The sequence below is a fragment of the Callithrix jacchus genome, chromosome 20, assembly GCF_049354715.1.
Source record: "Callithrix jacchus isolate 240 chromosome 20, calJac240_pri, whole genome shotgun sequence".
NCBI classification, from domain to species: Eukaryota; Metazoa; Chordata; class Mammalia; order Primates; family Cebidae; genus Callithrix; species Callithrix jacchus.
The window spans coordinates 33,833,756-33,854,269 of NC_133521.1; the positions used below are offsets into that span (position 1 = coordinate 33,833,756).

At 35.5% G+C, this 20,514-nt stretch overlaps 1 protein-coding gene across 4 annotated transcripts in view; it reads left to right on the forward strand.

Annotated features, from left to right (window-relative positions):
• The window catches only part of CNTNAP4 (contactin associated protein family member 4), a 288,212-nt gene that overhangs the window by 161,031 nt on the left and 106,667 nt on the right, over window positions 1–20,514 (forward strand). For 2 of the 4 annotated variants that reach the window (XM_002761181.6, XM_078358378.1), the window contains 4 exons: window positions 11,562–11,765; window positions 12,316–12,500; window positions 13,265–13,408; window positions 16,053–16,314. In XM_002761181.6, coding sequence (XP_002761227.1) covers window positions 11,562–11,765; window positions 12,316–12,500; window positions 13,265–13,408; window positions 16,053–16,314 — 795 coding nt within the window. The remainder of the gene's footprint in view (window positions 1–11,561; window positions 11,766–12,315; window positions 12,501–13,264; window positions 13,409–16,052; window positions 16,315–20,514) is intronic. The other 2 variants (XM_078358379.1, XM_017966934.4) reach the window with 1 other exon arrangement.

Here is a 20,514-nt window from a genome sequence, read left to right on the forward strand (position 1 = left end):
TTTAACAGGAGACACCTGGTGAGGCTGTGCATGCATCTTTCATTGCAGGTCAGCCATTCACGTGGTAAGAGTTGTGTCTGATTTTCCACAAGTTCAGCTCTTTCTCTAAAGGAGATAAGACTCTGACTCTGGGCAACCTTAGAAGATTCGTGGCTCAGTATCTACTTCTGAAGCTGGGACAGAATCCCTGAGTTTATAATTTTCTTGCATTACTTTGTCCAGTGAACTTAGGAGCAACCAACCAGCTTCATGATGTTCCTTTGTTCTCCACATATGACCAAGGGTATTGTATATAGAGTCACTAAACTCTGCCTCTCATGAGTGGTAAATGTCAAATGCATTAATTTTACCTGACACTCTAAACAGTTCGTGCCAAGGACTGTCAGTGTTCTCCATACTATTAGAAGCAGAGTCCTTAGCATTTCTGAGTCTAGTCATATTAAGCAGCCAACTCCAGAAACCCCCAACAACTAAAGAACTCCATCCTTAATATTCTGTTTTTTCTAGAACCACTCCTGATAGCAGAATCTGTATTAGTTAGTGTTAATCTGACTAATACAGAATATATATATGTGTGTGTGTGTGTGTGTATCTATCTATCTATCTATCTATCTATCTATCTATCTATCATTTTTTTTTCACATAGGAGTTTGTTAAGGAGTATTAACTCACACAATTGGAAGGCCCCACAATAGGCAATCTGCAAGCTGAGGAACAAGGAAGCCAGTCCGGGTTTCAAAGCTGAAGAACTTGGAGTCTGATGTTTGAGGGCAGGAAGGCTCCAGCATGGAGGGAGAAGTAGGTGGGGAGGCTAAGCCAGTCTAGGCTTTTCATGTTTTTCTGCCTGTTTTGTATTCTCTGGCAGCTGATTAGATGGTGCCCACCCGGATAAAGGCGGGCCTGCCTGTCCCAGCTCACTGACTCAGGTGTTAATCACCTTTGGCAACACCCTCACAGACACACCCAGGATCAGTATTTTGCAGCCTTCAATCCGATCAAGTTGACACTCAGTATGAACCATCACATGGAGTTCTTTTAAAATCAAAATAAGATTAGCTATTAAGATACTAGAAAATAAGGCAACTATGAAAACTTATCAGGGTCATGGCAAAAGAATTCAGCACCAATTGAAGAGATTCTCACTGACCAAAAATGAAAATGTTTTAGTATCAATAAGAATTGTAACTGCCAAGTTTTGAAACAAATTAAATATGTTTGAGTGAATGGGTTCATGATAACAACAGTTGAAAAGCCCCATTGGTCGTCTTTGAGAGACATAAAGATCCAACTCCTTATTTTGAAAACTCATAAACGAAGAGAGGAGACACCAAGTATATCTTACTTTTCCTATGTAACTTATAACCAGATAGAAGAGGGGAGTATCTCTTTAATTAAATATTTTAGGTAATAAATAAAAAGGAATAATAGAATGTTATTATTCTCTGACAGCCCTAAATAAATGACGGGTTCAAGCTAACTATAAGGGTTCACAAGAAGGGAGAAGATTTGTTTTTCAGTGTCGGTCATGACAGCGTAGCTTTTATTGGACTGAACTGCTGACCATAAAAGTTGTATAAGTGTTAAATTAAATATATTTTTAAAACATGCTTCAGAGTTCTGAAGTTTATTAATGGAAGAAACTGGAGAGGACTTGATTCTTGGAAGAAGGGAAGTAAACTCTGGGAAATTCACGTTTATTTTACTTTTACCAAAGGACCAGCAGAAAACAGCCAGATTTTACTAGGCAGGAGGGGGACTAAGGTCAGAGTTCAAGGTTGCCAGAGAGGCTAGAAATTGAGTGGGAATATTCAAAAGAAGGAGGTAAGAGGATGAGGGTCCCTGCTCCTGCAGACACATTTCCCTTAGATCTTTGGCCAATTCTTGTAACTCACATGCTCAAGATGAAATGCCAAACAGCCCTGGAGAAAGCAGGGGGTAGAGGTTTAAAAGTCTGAAGATTTTAGTATCTGTCTAGGGCTGGAAAGACCACCTTTGGAGTTCAAGTCCTGCCAATTTAGAGGAATTTGTTAAATATCTTGGGCTTTCAATAAAATGCCACAAGGTAATCTGTCACAGGAGTAGAGATTTTTTTAAAAAAGGAAGAAAGAAATCCCACTAATGTATTACCTTGGGAGTAAAGACCATACCTGAGGACATATTGTTATGTCCTAGGGCTAAGAACAAAACCCAAATAGACTTATCCAACAAAACCTGGAACTAAGCCTTCATAGGGTCTAGGTGATCAGCCAGTCATCTCCCTGTGGACCACTTGCATTTACTTCCTGCCAGCGCCATCCAGCCCTCCATTGTCTATCCCACACTCCTAATAGTCTTCATCCGTCCCATACCCACCTCTTCCCTTTTGCCACTTCCTCCTCCTTTCCTGACCCCTGCTGACACATAGGATTACCTACTCAGCTTAAATAGCACTTCCTTAGAGATGTTGTCCCCAGTTACCAACCAAATTTAAATCTCCATGTTCAAAAGTCTCCTGTAACCCTGTCCTTTCCTTCCATGCTCTGGAATTTGTATATTTGTCTGTACATATTTACAAATGTAAATATGTACAATTTGTAAATATGTACAGTTATAATTTGTAAATATTTACAGTTACATGTCTTTACTGCTTTACCATCTTTTTAAATAGACCAGGTAAATATGTACAATTACAAGTTGTGATTGTACATATTTACATTATGTAATTGTACATACTTACATTATAATGTGTAAATATGTCTGTGTACACAGAAGGATTTGCTTGCTCTCTTCCTTCAGGGTGGAGCATCCCTAAGGACAAATATGTTCACTGTAGCAACAGCATCTCCCACCATAGCACTTGGCACAGTGTTCAATAACTGTTGGTTAAATGGTTGAATTATAAAAAATCTGATTATCCATGGTATAAATGGTATCATAAATACATAAAAATCACAAATGTATTACATTCTTACAACAGCAATTGATCAAAAGAGAGATACCTTTGAGATAAACATATGTGATTCCAAGTGTTGTTATTAGTAAAATAACAGTATACAAAATAATAAATTTTGAGGCATTTTGATATTTCCATTTGATCCCTCTAGCATCTTTGTGTGGTATGAGAGGCTGGAATTTTTCTGTGCATATCCAAATAAAGAAATGGATAATCAGCATTTAGGTAACTTCTGTGATATTACAGAAGTTGCAAATAAATATTAGCGATAGAAATGTAACTTACATCCTCTGATGATACATTCAAGTGTCCTTGACATAGTAGGTGTTATTAATTTCAAATCTGCTTAAAAGGTTAATTTGGATTGATATTTAAGTGAGAATGATCATGTTTGTTCCCATAACCTCCTGGTGTGTTGTTACTGACCTTAACTTGGTCTATTTAAAAAGATAGTAAAGTCATCTTTTCCCTGTAGTGATATATAGCACTTGATTTCTATGCCTTCTTCCTTTTTATTGTATTAATTTTAGTTGTTTTAAACTTAAGAGTTCCTTAAATCATTCTGTGTTCTTTTATGCTATCATGCAAAAATAGTACAATCTATTTCCTGTTGATTTCTTAAGTACTTGGTCTTTCTTCATCGCTTTAAAAAACCAATTCAGTAATGCAGGTCTCAAGTACCTATCTATCATGCTGCTACTTTAATATTTCACTATATAATAGTTAAACAGCAACTCAGTCTGATTTGTGTTTCTCAGAAGTCAAAATTGGACCTCTGTTTGTTTAGTAATTTATGGGTAATAATTTTCAAATAAATAAACAGTGTGATCAGTGTTTAAGGCTGACTTCATGTTTGACTAAGAAGAGTTTGGTCTATACCCCTTTCCAATTGATGAAAAAGCTATATTATTTTTTTCTCGGATTTTTGAAGGTGACAATCTTGTTCTGTTTATATTTTGGGGAGATTCCCAAAGAATTAATGAAAGACTCTAGTGTATTTTTCATTAACTCTTTCATGACCTTCAAATACAGTTAATTTTCTATCATTGAGAAATTGATTTTCTAGTTTATGCATTTTCTATTCCAATTTTTCTTTTTTAAGTTTTGTAGTCATCTGACCTCAGCAATAATTCCATGATTCATAGTTTAACTCACAGAATCAATTTATCCTTAAAACATCTTCTGGGGACAAATCTCTACCACCTCCTCAACTGTCTGTAAGTACCACCCACAGTATAAATGAATAAAACATTCATTTCCATGTCACAATTTATTTCCAGGTACAATTCAATATGCAGTGAGGTTATTTATTTTCAGAGAATAGGTTTATGGAACGTACTTGTTCTTCCTAGCAAACAACCCTTATGCTGCCATCTGCTTCAGAATCATTCAGGGACCTGTATTCCTGTTCCAGGTTAGAATTCCTGAGAGTCTAATTTGGTAAACATTAGGCCAAGCCCAGGATGTTGAATGTGGAATGTATATGGAGATCCCAAGGGGTTCTTTTCCGTTGGTTCTAATATAGCTGGACCCTAGAGCTCAGTTTGTGATTTTGAATATTTTTCTTAGAAATTCACTTGGGGATTGTGGGGACATTGCTCTTTTAAGTGATAACCCCTTAAAATTTGAGAAGACCCAAACTTCTGGAGCAAGGGTAGGATGCAGGGGTGGGGAGAAGATACCAGGAAAACTGGAATATATTACCATGAGGGGTGTGTGTGTATGTGAAATATGCAGTGGTAGAGAAAGTTTGCTGCTTAAGAAGGTAAAGCATTTTTACAATTTAGTTGACACCCTTCTCAGAGGCTGCAGCGGATCAACTCCTTCTCCTGCACATCTTAGAAATCATTCAAGATGCAGCCGTGATACAAAAGCAGAGCTCTAAAGACAGGCATGAATAATTGCGTCTCAGGGTTGTGTGTCTTCCCCAATTGACTATAAGCTCCTTCAAAAAAAATAAAAAGTGTTCTTTGTTTTTATGCATCACTGTGTCTTCCACGGTATTCACAGAAAGCTCTCCATAAATACATGCTGCCGGAAAAAAAAGGCAGAATACACATTTTAAGAATATTCCGTCTGACACAACTCCCTGAAAGATACTTGAATATTTTCTGTTGCAAAGCTCTTAATTCCACGGGAGATTTTATTTCTGAATTGTGTAAATAAAGCAAGCTATACCTAGGGTGACAGGGAGAATTGATATGAGAGTAGGGCCTACAATCTTTGTGAGTCTCTTCTTTCCTTGATTCTTGCTCTAAATGTAAAGATTTGAGATGGAGGTATTCACTGAGGAGGAATCAGGTCACCAACAATTGCTGTGGTAAGTCAGCTTGGGCAGGAGCTGACAGACAGAGAAAAAGCCACAGAACCCACAGATGGCTTGAAATCATCCTTGCTGAATAACCTGGCAATGACATTGATAATTAAGGGTTTCTTGTGTACTTCAGCAATTCATTATTATTTAAAGAGTCACAAATACACCAAATGTACTTTTTTTTTTTGCTATGCACCTTTTCCTGCCCAATATTCTAGCAATAAATCCTAGTATTAGCATTAGTAGTTGTTAATATTCATTGATTGCTAATTGTGTGTCAGCTTCTAAAAGCTAGGCAGATAAGCATGCATACAATAATCCTAAAACGTCTGTACTATTATTCTCATTTTACAAATGAGACAACAGGGACAAAGAGGTTAAGTAACTTGCTGTGATAGAGAGGATAATACTTCCCTAATATCTTGGTCCCTGAAACCTGTAAACATGTTGTGTTACCATAGCAAAGGCACTTTGCAGATGTAATTAACTTAGGACTCTTACAGTGGGGAGATTATTTTGGTTTATCCAGGTGGACCTGATGTCACAAAAAGCCTCATAAAAGGAAAGTAGAAGGCAGGGAGGGAGAGAGGGAAAGAATGAGAGATTTGAAGATGCCGTGACACTGGTCACATGAAGGAAGGGGCCATGATGAGCCAAGTGGTCACTAAAAGGTAGAAAAGACAAATAAATAGATTATTTTTTAGAGACTTCAGAAGGAAAACAGCTCCTGCCAACTCCATGATTTTAGGACTTCTGAATTCCAGAATTGTGAGACAATAAATTTGTGATGCATTAAGAGACTATGTTTGTGATTGCTTTACAACAGTAATAGTCAGCTCTTAGTCCATTTTGTGTTGCTATAACAGAATATCTAAGGCTGGGTAATTTATTAAAAATAGAAGTTTATTTCATTCATGGTTTTGCAAGCTGGGAAGTTCAAGAAGCATGGTGGTAACATCTTATGGGCTTCTGGTGAGGGCTTTTGTAGGGTGGAAACAGTGGAGAAGGTCAAAAGGGACGTGGAAAAGTCCAAAAAGGCAAAATCTGATATATATTATTTTTTATATATATTATATATAAAATAACATATATATTATATATATAATATATGTATGTATATATATAACCTGTTTTTATATATATATACATATATATTATATATGTATATATATAACCTGTTTATATATATTATATACATATATATTATATATGTATATATATAACCTGTTTATATATATTATATACATATATATTATATATGTATATATATAACCTGTTTATATATATATTATATACATATATATTATATATGTATATATATAACCTGTTTATATATATATTATATACATATATATATATATAAAACCTCAGTTAATAAGCATACTAATGAACACATTCACAGAGAAATAATTCTTCCTTTCAATCAAGCAACAAGTCTCCTCTTACATCTTTAGACTACAGGCCTTTTACTGTTACAAACTTCATTAACTTCGGATTTCACATTTTTCCTATGGTCAGTTTTCTAATACCTCTATTTTTCCTATTTATACAATTCAACTGTGTACAAAAGATTGTTTTCCCAGCCTGGGCAACATGGAGAAATGCCATCCTTGTCAAAAATACAAAAAGTTAGCTGGGCATGGTGGCACATTTCCGTAGTCACAACTACTTGGAAGGCTGAGGCTGAGGTTGGAGGTGCACTTGAGCTCAGGAGTTCAGGGCTGCAGTGAGCTGAGATTATGCCACTGCACTCCAGCCTAGGTGACAGAGGGAGACCTGTCAAAAAAAAAAAAAAGATTATTTTCCAAAGGTGTTTATAAAAGATAGAAATAAATGTGATATTGACTATTAATTTAAATATTAATGTTATTTTGGATGCTTAGTTTAGTGTTTCTAAAATAAATATTTATTTGTACTAATTTAAATAATTCTGTTTACTCATGTTAGATATTTTATAGATTAGTACCAATACAAAGACATATTGCTGTGAATCACTCTGAAATTTTTTATTTTTGTTTATGTTTAGATTGCTGTTGCTTTTTTAAAAGCTCAGATATCTGAAAATCTTTGTAGAATAGTGAAAATAAATTCTGGTGATGGCTAAGATTTGATATGTTGCTTTCTTGGTCATTGTGAAGTCCAAACGTACTTTTTCAGTTAACAATGTTAAAGTCAATTTTAAAAAACATAAAAACATAACTTTCATTCAAATACAGAATATACATATATCAAAGAAGCATTTGATTCATTGATAAAAAAGTTAAAAAAAGTTAAAAGGATGGTAAATATAGTTTCAAAGAAAATTCAAGAGATTGAGTATACCTATAGGAATGCAGGAGAGCGTGTTAGAATAACGTTACTAGGTAGCTATACAAGAAGTTGATATCCAACAGGACAATAAACCCATAACCTTTGGAGATATAGTTTCTACTAGACGGAAGCTATTTGCATTTCTACTGAGCAAAAATCTGCAGATTGATAACATGTTACTTTATAGATTCTGGCCTTAATTATTATTCAGTAATAAATAGTAAAATCAGAATTTATGAATTCACCTAGAATTAAGTAATCTTTACCTGTTAGAAGACATTCCACTATGACATTGAGAAGATGTGAAGTTATTTCTTTGCTTTATTTCCTTTTCTTGTTTTTTTGTTTTTTTTCTAATTTTTCTTAACAGTGGTAAGATCACTTTCAAGAGAAACTATATTCCTATCTCTCACCAGCATTTTTGGACAGCTGGGTGCTGGTAATATATAGAATTCAAATGCTCCCTCTCTCTCTCAAAAGATTCATTTTTTTCAGGCTTTTATATGATTAACTTTATTCAGCATAACTCAGTATTTTGTAATTAAGATGACTTTAAAAAATATATCATATGTGTTTGTGCAAATAACTTTTTAGAAAAATTGCTTATAAAAAAGTGACCTACAATGAGTGTTGTATCTAAAATAATGCTGTTAAAAATCACTCAGAAGTTTTTTTCATTTTATGAGATTCTGTTTCTATATATTATGTGTATACCCCATGAAGTTTTCCTGTACCGATGATGTACTTGCGTTGTGAATTATTCTTTGTTCTTTTTTCTCTGAAGGGTATTGTTTACCCGCATGGGAAATCTACGATGTGACTGTAGCTAGTTTGTTGATTTCCCTCTTTCTGTACCTTCTTCCTTTTAGGCCCCCTTTTTCAAGGTGAGCCAAACTTAACTCCTACTCTGAGCACTACATTATTTCCTGTCACTGTAGTTTCTCAGCAATCCTCAGAGCTTTCTTTTATGGCAGTGAATCGGACAGTGCTGGGAAAATGCCTAGGCCTCTTGAAATTAAATGTTCCAAGAGTAATCCTAGTTTATGGGGACAAGTTATAGGACTTGAAGACTGTAGAGAGTGGCAAGATTACTGACGAAGATCTGCCTTTGCCTCATTTTTCTAGACCTGAGAACCGAGAGAGCCCTTTATCAACTAGCTTAAGTGACTCCAGCCTTCTGTTACTGTTGATCAGAATGCCTGTTACAATCTGTAATGCTTTTATGAACTTAGTTGTCCACTTGCTAAATATTGTCTGTCTTCACTAAATGGAAGCACCATGAGGACAGGGGCTATATATGTGTTGAATTCTTTTTTAATCCTAGAATCTCACACAGCGACTCTACATTGGGTCAAATAAACTTTTATTGAATGAATTCATAGAATTGTGTAGTCGTATACCTGTGAAGCAAGTAGACGGTAAGAATGAGAGAAAATGACAAGTGGCTTCCATTTAAGAGTATGCAATTGCTTTAGGCATCAATGGTTTAATATGTTTTTCTCTATGCCATTGCTGATTGAAATATTCCAGGCACAAAAGCTTTAGGTGCCACAGAAGATAAATATGATCATTATAATGTAATAATAACAGTGGTGAAAAAGAAAAAAAAGTACTAGTAGGCTAAAGTAACACAAGCTAAACCTTTAATGGGAAAAATTCTCCTGGTAGCTAATTTCAAAAATAGTCTTTATCTAAAATGAAATCATTACTGTCATAGTTGCCTTTAAGTGATACATTAACGCAGAGAGAACTGCATTGCTCCAAATGTGTCAGCATTTAAAGTCTGTCTTATTGGAAATTTTCTTAATTTATTATAATCTAATAATCATAGGATGCATTATTTGTATTTGACACAGTTATATTTTTACCATGCACATTCATTCAGCTATGTAACAAGGAATGATTGTTAGGCTAACATTATTCTTTCTACAGAAGGCAATCTTTATTCATGTGCACTTGGTGAATGAATTCTCTATAAGTACATTAGCAAAATGTGAAAAAATAAAACTTCTGAGTCTTCAAAAGATAGCTGCATAAAATAGTTGACAAAAATTTGCAGGGTGGTATATACAAATGATTCACATAAAATATGATGAATAATCGGAATCAAATGCATATTTGGGCTTTTGAACAGCTGTAATAATTTTGTCAAATGAAACAAGATGAGTAAACTGGAATGTCATTTTGTTGACTGGCAGAAGTCAGCTTGCCAGTTGAAAAATAGCTTCATATTCCATTGTATTTTTTGAGCCTCTTCATTTATTATATAAGTACACTCTCAAGGGTAATTGCCTTAAAAATCTTTGACTTATGAAATGTAGACAGTACTGTCAGGATTTCCAAGTGTTATGAGATTTTTTTATGTCTCTTGTGCAGGTGCAACTGATTTTGACAGATGTATTGTTATGTTACTGGTATAACATGACATCTTTTCTCAGATGAACTGAATAAGAGTGATCTTGACAATAAGTAGATAAGGCACAGTCAGAAAGCTGAAAAAAACATGTCAGTGTCACAGTTATGATACAAATACCACAGAACAGACCTTACAATATCATTAAGTCAGGGTCTTTCCAACAATGCCCTTGAGAAGACAGAAAATAATATTGCTCTTAAATACTGTCACTTAACCACAAACATAATAAAATAAGACAAAGCACAAAGGTCAGTTTAACATGTACTAAAAGTGGCATTTGATGAGTCTATGCTATGTGTGTATCTTTGTGTATAGATCTCATTAACATAGTGTATGGATGAAAGAATTTTGAGATATCAAAACCAGTTTCTCTGGAGCCAAAAAAAACATTTAACTTCAGAATTTCAAGAAATCCATTAAAAACACTGATTGTAAAATATGTAAAGTGATTTAATGTAGATTAGTTATAACTTTGTTTAATGGAATAAGAAGAAATAGCCTTTAGTAATATGGAAAAATGGCCCATATTACTCACGCCTGTAGTTGCAGCACTTTGGGTGGCTGAGGTGGGCAGATCGGCTGAACCCAGGAGTTCAAGACCAGCCTGGGCAACATAATGAGGACCTCATCACCATAAAAAATTAAATTAGCCAAGCATGGTAGTGCACACTTGTGGTTCCCCCTGCTCAGGAGGTTGAGGTGAGAGGGTCTCTTGATCTTCAGAGGTCAAAGCTGCAGTGAGCTGAGATAGTACCTTTGCCACTACATTGCAGCCTGGGCAGCAGAGCAAGACCCTACCTCTCTCTCTATATATATAATAAAATATATAATATATATAATTTTCTCATGTATATTTAATGAGAAAATTATATAATTATATAATATATAATTAATATATATATTTAATGAGAATATTATACCTATATAATATTTAATGACATTATATATATATATATAAATGAGAAAATTAGGAATACATTTAAAAATGTATTCCTAGATCATGAATTTTATAAACAGGTTAGTAAAGACCAAAATGAAATCAACCCCAGGTGTCAATAGGAATTTAGATGTTTGGTGGTTATATTTTCCTTTACTTTTGACTGGTCAGGAGCTGAACTACACAGACAGTCCCCCGACTTACAAGGATTCAACTTACGGTTTTTTAACTTTACAGTGGTGCAGAGACAATACATGCTCATTAGAAGCCATACACCGAGTACCTATCCAACCATTCTGTCTTTCACTTTCAGTGCAGTATTCAGTAAATTACATGAGATATTAAGCACTTTATTCTAGAATGATTTTTGTGTTAGATGATTTTGTCCGACAGTAGGCGAATGTAAGTGTTCCGAGTATGTTTAAGGTAGTCTGGGCTAAACTATGAGGTTTGGGGGGTTACATGTATTAAATGCATTTTCAACTTACAGTATTTTCAACTTATGACAGGTTTATCAGAATATAACTCTGTCATTAGTATATGCATGTGTGTGAGTATATATAATGCTTTTTCTCAATATATAATGCATTTAAAATGCTCTAATGAAAAATATATTTATCCTTAGAATGACTTCTAATATCTTCGTTTCTAGGATCAGAAGTGGTTGATCTTGATGGAAAAAGTTCCCTTCTCTACAGATTTGATCAAAAATCCCTGAGCCCAATAAAAGACATTATTTCTTTAAAATTCAAAACCATGCAGAGTGATGGGGTTCTACTCCACAGGGAAGGGCCAAATGGAGATCACATCACACTGCAGTTAAGAAAAGGAAGACTCTTTTTACTTATTAACTCAGGTAAAACTTTTTGGCGAAGTGCTCAAAAATCTGATTATTTAAACATCACTTAAGTAACTTTATGATTTTATTGCTTCTCTTTTAACAGTCAAAGTGCCTTGTCAGATTCAAGGGCTTGTACATATGCCAATATTGCTCTTTCATGTGAAAATGGTTTGTAATTTGCAAATTGCACAAAATCCTCATTCAGTGTTTTTTAAATAATGCTGATAGAACTGTATAGCTATTTCCTGACATCATAAAGGAAGGGATGGGTCATTGAAAAATGTGGAGGTGGTAAAAATAATGAGGTTGTAGCGAAGATAAAATTTACGTAGAAAATGAGCATGCAATTGGTAATAAGGATAAAAAGAATTAACAGTGGAGGAAATTGCAACAAGGTTGAGAGCGTATTATATTCAAACTTCAGGGAAATCCATCCTAGTGTTTGAAATGGAATGCATGAAAGGAGATTGCAATTACTATGAAAAATGCTGGTCCACAAAAGGGAAAGTTTTTTTTTTTCTTTAAACTGGCAGTAATGGTGCTGTTATTTTTTCCCCCTTCTAAGGTGAAGCTAAACTGCCTTCCACTTCCGCCCTGGTCAATCTCACCCTGGGCAGCCTGCTAGATGATCAGCATTGGCATTCAGTGCTCATCCAGCGTTTGGGCAAACTAATCAACTTTACAGTGGACGAACACAGGCATCATTTCCACGCACGGGGAGAATTCAGTTTCCTGAATCTTGATGATGAGGTGTGATGGTTATATTTCAATGAAGGCTGATTTTATTATGCATATGTGGTTTAATCTCCCAAAGGAAAATACACTATAAAGAACCCACCTTTTACAGTAAATCATAGAACAGGTGAAGCATTTCCCGAGGTGGCCTAACTCACAGTAGCAGCTTTGGGCACATGGAACTTGCAGCTTCATCTTTCTCACAGTGTGTAAATTTATTATGATAGAGGGAGATCATCTTTTTTACCTGAAATATGTAGTTACAGAGCATGACGCATAGGATATCTTCTGCACCAAGAGATCTTACTACCACAAACAAATACAAGATATTTTCTATGACTTCTTGTGCTCTAGGGTATTTGTGAGCAGTATGAATTTATGAAGGGAATGTAGCAACAAACTGATTGATTAATTCATTAGCAATAGATTCAAATGCACAAATACCAATATGTGCCAGAAACGTGTCTAAAATAAAATATAGTAATTGGTTACAGTATCAAACAGATCAAGTTTTACCATGATATAAAGATGTATTTTTCATCAAACAATAGATATCAAAGCCAGGTGTGATCAGCAACTTGTACAAATAAAGTTCTAGTGTGAATAAAAGCCAAATGCGCATAAATTTGTTTTAATCTATATCTTAATTTTTGTGTGTAGGATTGTGAAAAGTTGATCTGTGTGTGGTGATTATAGCTATACTTGCTAATTATAATAACTTAAGCAGATTATTAGAAAAATCACTAAACAATATTATTGATGCTACTTTTCTTTCTAAGATCAGCTTTGGAGGGATTCCAGCACCTGGAAAATCAGTGTCATTCCCACACAGAAATTTTCATGGATGCTTAGAAAATCTCTATTATAATGGAGTGAATATCATTGATTTGGCCAAGCAACAAAAACCACAGATAATTGCTATGGTAAGAGTCTTTATGTGAAGACATTAGTAAAACTATATTTCTTTTTCCAAACAGTGAAATTGCTCCATTTTAGGTTCCCATTTAACAGGATGTTTTAGAGGTTACTCTTATTTAAATATTTTTCTTTGATTGGCAATATGCATATGAAAGACTGATTCTATCTGAAACAATTATAACTTTGGGGCATAATTATTTTGTCTTTATATGAAGTAAAGCAGTGTTTTATGGTTGATATTTTAATTTTATTGTGATGTCATTACTCGCAGTAGTCTAATTTCTTTTGCTCAGTAATTTTTTTTTCTCTTTAGAGACAGAGTCTTGCTCTGTCACCAGGCTGGAGTGCAGTGGTGTGATCTCGGCTCACTGCAGCCTCCGCCTTCCAGATTCAAGTGATTCTCCTATCTCAGCCTCCTGAGTAGCTGGAACTACAGATGCCTGCCACCACACCTGTGTAATTTTTAGTGTATTTAGCAGAGACAGGGTTTCTCCATGTTGTTCAGGCTGGTCTCAAACTCCTGACCTCAGGTGATCCACCCACTTTGGCCTCCAAAGTACTGAGATTCCAGGCATGATCCACTGTGCCCAGCCTCCTCTGTAATTTTTTAAATAAGATATTCCCTGACAAACTTACCAGATAAGCATACAGAGTTTCTGGAATCAGATAACATCCTTGTATATTAGGGAGACGTGAAAAACTTGTATTTTGCCATAGTCATTCATGATAAAGAGATGAACAAAAAACAGCATGTATGAAACATCACATGTAGAAAATCTGCACCAAGAGATCTTAATACCACAAGCATATATAGGCTGTGTTACAATATTGCCTCTGCCAATCTGTCCAAATGGCAGTGTTGGTCAGACTGCATTATATTAGAATTCTATGGAAATGGGGCAGAATTTAAATATAGTTGTCTTGGTTAGGTTTTAGTTAGGGAAACAGCACCAATGTAAGTATTGTGAACAGTGCATCTATTTTAGGACTTGGACCTTAACAATTTTCAGAGGAGCTAAAAAGTGAATGGCCTAGCAGGGGAAGTGCGGGGATCAGCGGAGTCATGAATTCTGTCTAAAGCAACGGTGTGTGGAGGTGTGTTGGAGCTCACAGACGTTTCAGCCTAGGAGGGTTGAAGAGAACTTGGGCAGTTGTTGCCTGTGGGTAGCCACCACCCCTGTGGGTTCCCAGGCATGCATTTGGGATGGGCCTGGGCTTGCTGTTGGTCAGCTGGGCCAGCTGTCAGGAAGAAGAGATGGGCCATAGCGCAGGAGAGCAAGGACAGAGTGGAACAAACCAGCCGCTGTGTGACCATCACTCATCACACATGATTATAGAAAAAAACCTTTGGGGCAAAATGTGTTGCTGGTGTTTTAATTCTAACTGTCAAATATCACCCCAACTCTCTGTTTTGGCTTTTACCCAGAAGCAGGCAAGTAAGGGCATTCTGGGAAACATGGTTTCTAGCTAAAGCAGGCACATATTGCTTTGAATGAATTTCTTTCATTGCTTAAAATCCAAAGTATGTAAATTTAAGCTGACGTTTGGGCAAAACCCAAAGCACACCACAAGCATATTTATTGTTTACACAGCATTTTATTTCTAATTATGTATGAATCGGTGTTATTTATATGAGCATAACAACCAGCAAGGTTTTAAAATAGTTGTTTTTTATAAAATGGAAATTGTTTAAAAGGAAAATAAAAATATTATAGATATGTGTGTGTGTGTTTACATGCATGCATGTGTGTATATTATCCATAACACAAGTTTCTAGAAACTTCAAGGACCATTCAGTCTTCTTTGGCAAGAGGATTTGCTGCCAGTAAGATATCAGGCAGCTATCCAAATGATGCATAAGATCACACTGCCGGTTAATGGGTACAAAAATATGATTAGAAAGAAGGGGGCAATAATTTCTAGTTTTCAGTAGCACAGTAGGGTGACTTTAGTTAACAAGGATTTATAGTATATTTCAAAATACCTACAAGACAAGTTTTGCAATGTTCTCAACACAAAGAAAAGATAAATGTTTGAAATGATGGACGTACCAATTATCCTGAGTTGCTTATTACATATTACATGTATGTATCAAAATATCACCTGTGCCTCATAAGTATGTATAACTCTTATGTATCACTAAGAAAAAAAAAGACCAATCTACAGCTGTTAAAAATGTTTCCATTTTTTTCTAGGCCTGGTAGTCTTATAATTGAATTTACATTATAGAGTAGCATATGGGTTAGTGTGGTTTGCTGTTTAGCTTTTGTTATTTCCTTCATTGGAACAACATATTTTTTTTTTACCATAAAAGTGAATTCACTTTTCACAGATTCATAATAGAGCCAAATGTTTTCATTTGACTAAGACCAAATGTTTTATTCTAATGTGTGCTCTTCTAAATAAGGTTGACTTCATTGACTTTAAATTTATATTAAAGTTGATAAATGGAGAGAAGAGCAGAGAAAGGGGTTGAAGAACCTTTAAGAAACAGGGCAGTGATTTGGATTGTCATGTTGATAGCAGGTGGTTGTTTTTTTTTTTTTTTTAAATCGAGGATAATGTGAGATTGCAACGCAGTCCTCAAATTCTGTTACTAATGTGATGTGAATAACATTCTGAAAGCTTTTTCTTTTACTTTATTCTCAGGGAAATGTGTCATTTGCTTGTTCACAACCACAATCTATGCCCGTGACTTTTCTGAGCTCCAGGAGTTATTTAGCGCTGCCAGACTTCTCTGGAGAGGAAGAGGTTTCTGCCACTTTTCAATTTCGAACTTGGAATAAGGCAGGGCTTCTGCTATTCAGTGAACTTCCGCTGGTTTCAGGGGGTGTCCTCCTCTTTCTGAGTGACGGAAAACTTAAGCTGAATCTCTCCCAGCCAGGAAAATTACCCAGTGACATCACAGCAGGTAATAAATGTATTCCCCAGGGCAAAGCATATGGATTTGAAAGATTTCATTATCTCTGTGACCAAATTTTATGCATAACCAAAAATTTAATATTTGCCTAATAAATGAATACTCAGGTTAATAAGATCATAAGCACTCTTCCTTAGAGGAACTTGATTCCAATTTTCTTTTAAATATGGTTCCAACACTAGCAGTTCTTATTAACCAAAATGATAGTTTTGGGGGAACTGACATTTCCTTTCATGACCCTGCCTCCCACTTTGGACAAAGAACATCTCCTAAGGTGTTGAAGAACCTTTAAGAAACAGTGTTTTGGGGAATACGTGAAGACTTTGAAACTGGCCAACAAGTTAACTAAATGTCCTTCAAGGGGAAACTAGACTTTTCCTAACAGATCTATTAGTCTTGTCTGTGGGAAAAAGGGAGAGGTCTTTCTGGGATGTGTATCTATATCTCTATATGAGCGTGCAGTGTGAATGGTAACTTCACTTGCTGAGGATGTAAAGATTTGTGTGAAGTTCCTCATTCGGGCACCAAATGAAATTCTCTCTACTTCTAGACAGTGTGGTATCATTTTAATGATTAGAAGTAGTATAATTAAGGTGACTATATGAGTGTCTGGAAAATGAATGTCTGATTTAGGTCAGTGCGGTGAGTGAGGGATGTTTTTGTCTCTCTATTAAAATTTGATCATTCTTGACGAAAGCGCTACATCACTTTTGTACGTATGTACAATAGCATCCAAGCCAAGCAACTAGAGGTTCCCTTGGGGTAAATTACTACATTAACTTAACAAATGCTCTTTAAAAACAACTTAAAGATTCAATTTTACTACTCCTCTATATCAACTATGACCAAAACGTAGTAGAGTGTGACTTGAAGAGGAGAAAAAAATGACAAGTTAAAATACAGTTGGAAATTAAATATAAGAAAACAGGTATACAAATGGATATACAAATGCCTATTCTTTACATGTCTTTTTGTTACTGTACCACTATTGTAGTTTAAATATGGAACGGAGAATTCAATATTAGTTATAATTTTTAAAGAGCTACTATGCTGTGACTTTTTACGTAATGTTCAAAATGTGGTAGATTTGCTGGCTAGACAAAAAGAAATAAATTAATCAGTCCTATATTAATAATTAATAGGCCCTGAAAATGAAGGTCTAAAAATGTAAGCTTGCCATTAATGTGTCATTTATTGTAATATATTTGACATCTTCTGAAGTGGTTATATTCATACCCTAATTTTCAACATCTTAAAGAAATAGCTTCAGTGCAATATTTCTGTGGTGAGCTTCATGAAGCCAGCCTATTTCTTGATTCTTTCTTTCTTTTTCTTTTCTTTTTTTCTTGAGGCAGAGATTCACTCTTGTTGCCTAGGCTGGAGTGCAATGGCACTATCCTGGCTCACTGCCACCTCTGCCTCCTGGGTTCAAGCAATTCTCCTGCCTCAGCCTTCCGAGTAGCTGGGATTACAGGCTTGTACCACCACACCCACCGAATTCTTGTATTTTTTAGTAGAGATGGGGTTTATCCCTGTCACTCAGGCTGAAGCCAGCCCACATCTAACAACTTAACAGGCATGTATAACTGTATCTAGGAATAAGTTGTATAAAATACACTGAGAGATTTAAAAATTTCTAAATGAATATTTACATTCATATACAATATAATCTGTTATGAAATCATCTGATGTTGATACTAGACTAAATACACATGTCAGTATTAAAAACTCTCTCTACTCTTCTTTTTTTCAGTTTCTTTCACAATGTTATTTTTTGCTAGTTCCCGTGAAGCAAGTGCATTTTGGATTTGAAAATAGACCACTTTAATGGTAGTTGGGTGGGTGGTCAGTTTGTTCTCTCAAGAGGAAGACTTACTATTTATGTTTCATGAATGCAATGTTTGATAATCAAACCAGTTGTCAGGATGCATTACAATGACTTTCAAGAGAACCATGTCTTTACTGATGGATTGCCATCACATTGTACTAAATCTTTTCATTATAAAGGGATGGATTATTTTTTCCTAGCTACTGGAGATATATTTTACAAATCTTACATGTTTGAAAAACTCAGCATTTTAATGTATTTTATAATGAAATTAAGATTAAATTGTATTGAGAAAGAACTGAATTGTGCATATGTTTGAGTTATCAGACTAAATTTTTAATATGATGTACAGTTTTGTAAATTGTCATTTGGAAATAAAAATATTATGTCGGCTTAATTTTTGAAATACTTGAGATATTATATTAGTCTGAATCATGAAACATATTAGCAGCACTATAAAATCCCTTATGACACAAAATATTTTTAGTCTTTGCCACCTTTATAGATATCAAAGCAAAAATCAGTGAACAGTATAGTTTTATTTTCTTATTTAAAACAAAGTTTTTAATATCAAATTTGAGATTCCTACTATGATTTTAGCTTTCTGCTGCTGTGTTTGCCTAACAGTGAAAATCAGGCTTATAACCATGCCTCTTGTTCCCATGGGCAGGGCCTGGCAGAGGCAGGCTTGCAGTATTTGAGATGCTTCTGCATTTTTCTATTACTAAGCATTCTAGATTCTTGTGCCCCTGACAATGGAGCAGCCCCCTTGATTTGCTGCACTCAGGAGAGCCATTTTTGTCAATCCCCCTTCCTCCCTTTCACTGTTAAAATTATTCCTAGCTTTTGGGCTGTAAAGCTGTCACCCCTTAAACTCCCACTCTCCACCAAAGTGATGGGTACCAACCACCTCCATATTTTTTTCTTGACAAGAGCTATCTAGTGATCTGGATCCTTAATTCTGGTTAGTGACTACAGTTAGTGGATATAAGAATGTCTGGCACTTCAGAGAACTGAAATACACTTGGGAAGAAGCAACACCCTTTGGTTTTTCCCTGAGGAATGGCCTATGTATAATTGCCTTTTGCACCTTTGCAGAACTCCTGCTCTATATGGCAGACTGATTTTTTTTTTCTTACACATCGTGCACTACAGATATGTGTTGTAATATTATGAGAAGGTGATGGCAACTAAGCTCTCATGTTTCTGATGTAATTAGGAGTGGAACTAGAAGACAGTCTATAGAGAAGGAGTAGACACAAATCTTTTTTCTCCTGCTGTATTTTGTATGTTTATATGATTAAGGCTGAAAGAGAAAAGAGAGCAACAGAAAGAGAAAGAGAGAGAGAAGCTTCTAGTCCATAATCTTATCCTCTTCAACCTGCAACTGCAAACACTTCCATTTATTATTTCATCCTTCCGTTATTCCAATTGGCATTGTCAATGTTTTCCAGCCAAAGACAGCAGTGAACATCTCTGGAGTTAAACAAGTTGATTTTATTGCTTATTGCAACAGAGAGAACACACCCTGGAAACCAAGGGTTGTCTGAAGACAAAGGTGTTAGGATGGCGTAGGATTTGGGTTGTATTAGCTGATCTGAGGGAGGGTTCAAGGAAGTGAAAAATTGCTGTAGACTACATGCTGTCAGGAACTGAGGGTAATTCTATATTAGATATCTTTGTAAACCTTATCTAGAAGGATGAAAGAATGAAGTAAGGCTCAAGTCGTAATTGGTAAATAGAAGACCAAGCAATTGATCACTCATGGTATCAGGAGAGAAGGAAGGTTGTGTTTTTGTGGTTCGTACGGTAGCCTTGCTTCTGTCTGTGTTTGGATGAGATTATACAGTAGTCTGGATCTTTCCCCCCCCTCGTTTCATTATAGTCATAGAATCGCCTTGTCTGGTGTTGGTGTTCTGTGGTATTGTTGATGTTCAGCAGGAGAATACCAAAGCCCAGTCCAAAGAACCCAGCCCAGCCGGATTCTTACAGCACCGACGCCTCACTGACGGTGCGAGGCCATGTCCTAGCTGTTGGGTCCTGTTTTTCTTAAGAGTTAATTGTTCAACGTGAGCAAAACATAAAATAAGGGGAAAACCTGTCTTGCTGATGGCGAAGAGTGTAGGCTTGGAGTCAGTCTTGGTTTTCTGTTTTCCTTCAGCTATTCAGCAGCTGGATATGACGTCAATAGTTTGTTTTTCTCTGAGCCTCATTTTCTCCTTATTTAGGCTGAGAATAATAATAGTTATAGTGAAGATTAACTGATAGAATGCATAACAGGTACTGTGAACCTCAATAAAATTATTGAGGTAATACCTCAATAAAATTATTATTTTATTACTATACCAGCATGTTTCTCCCCA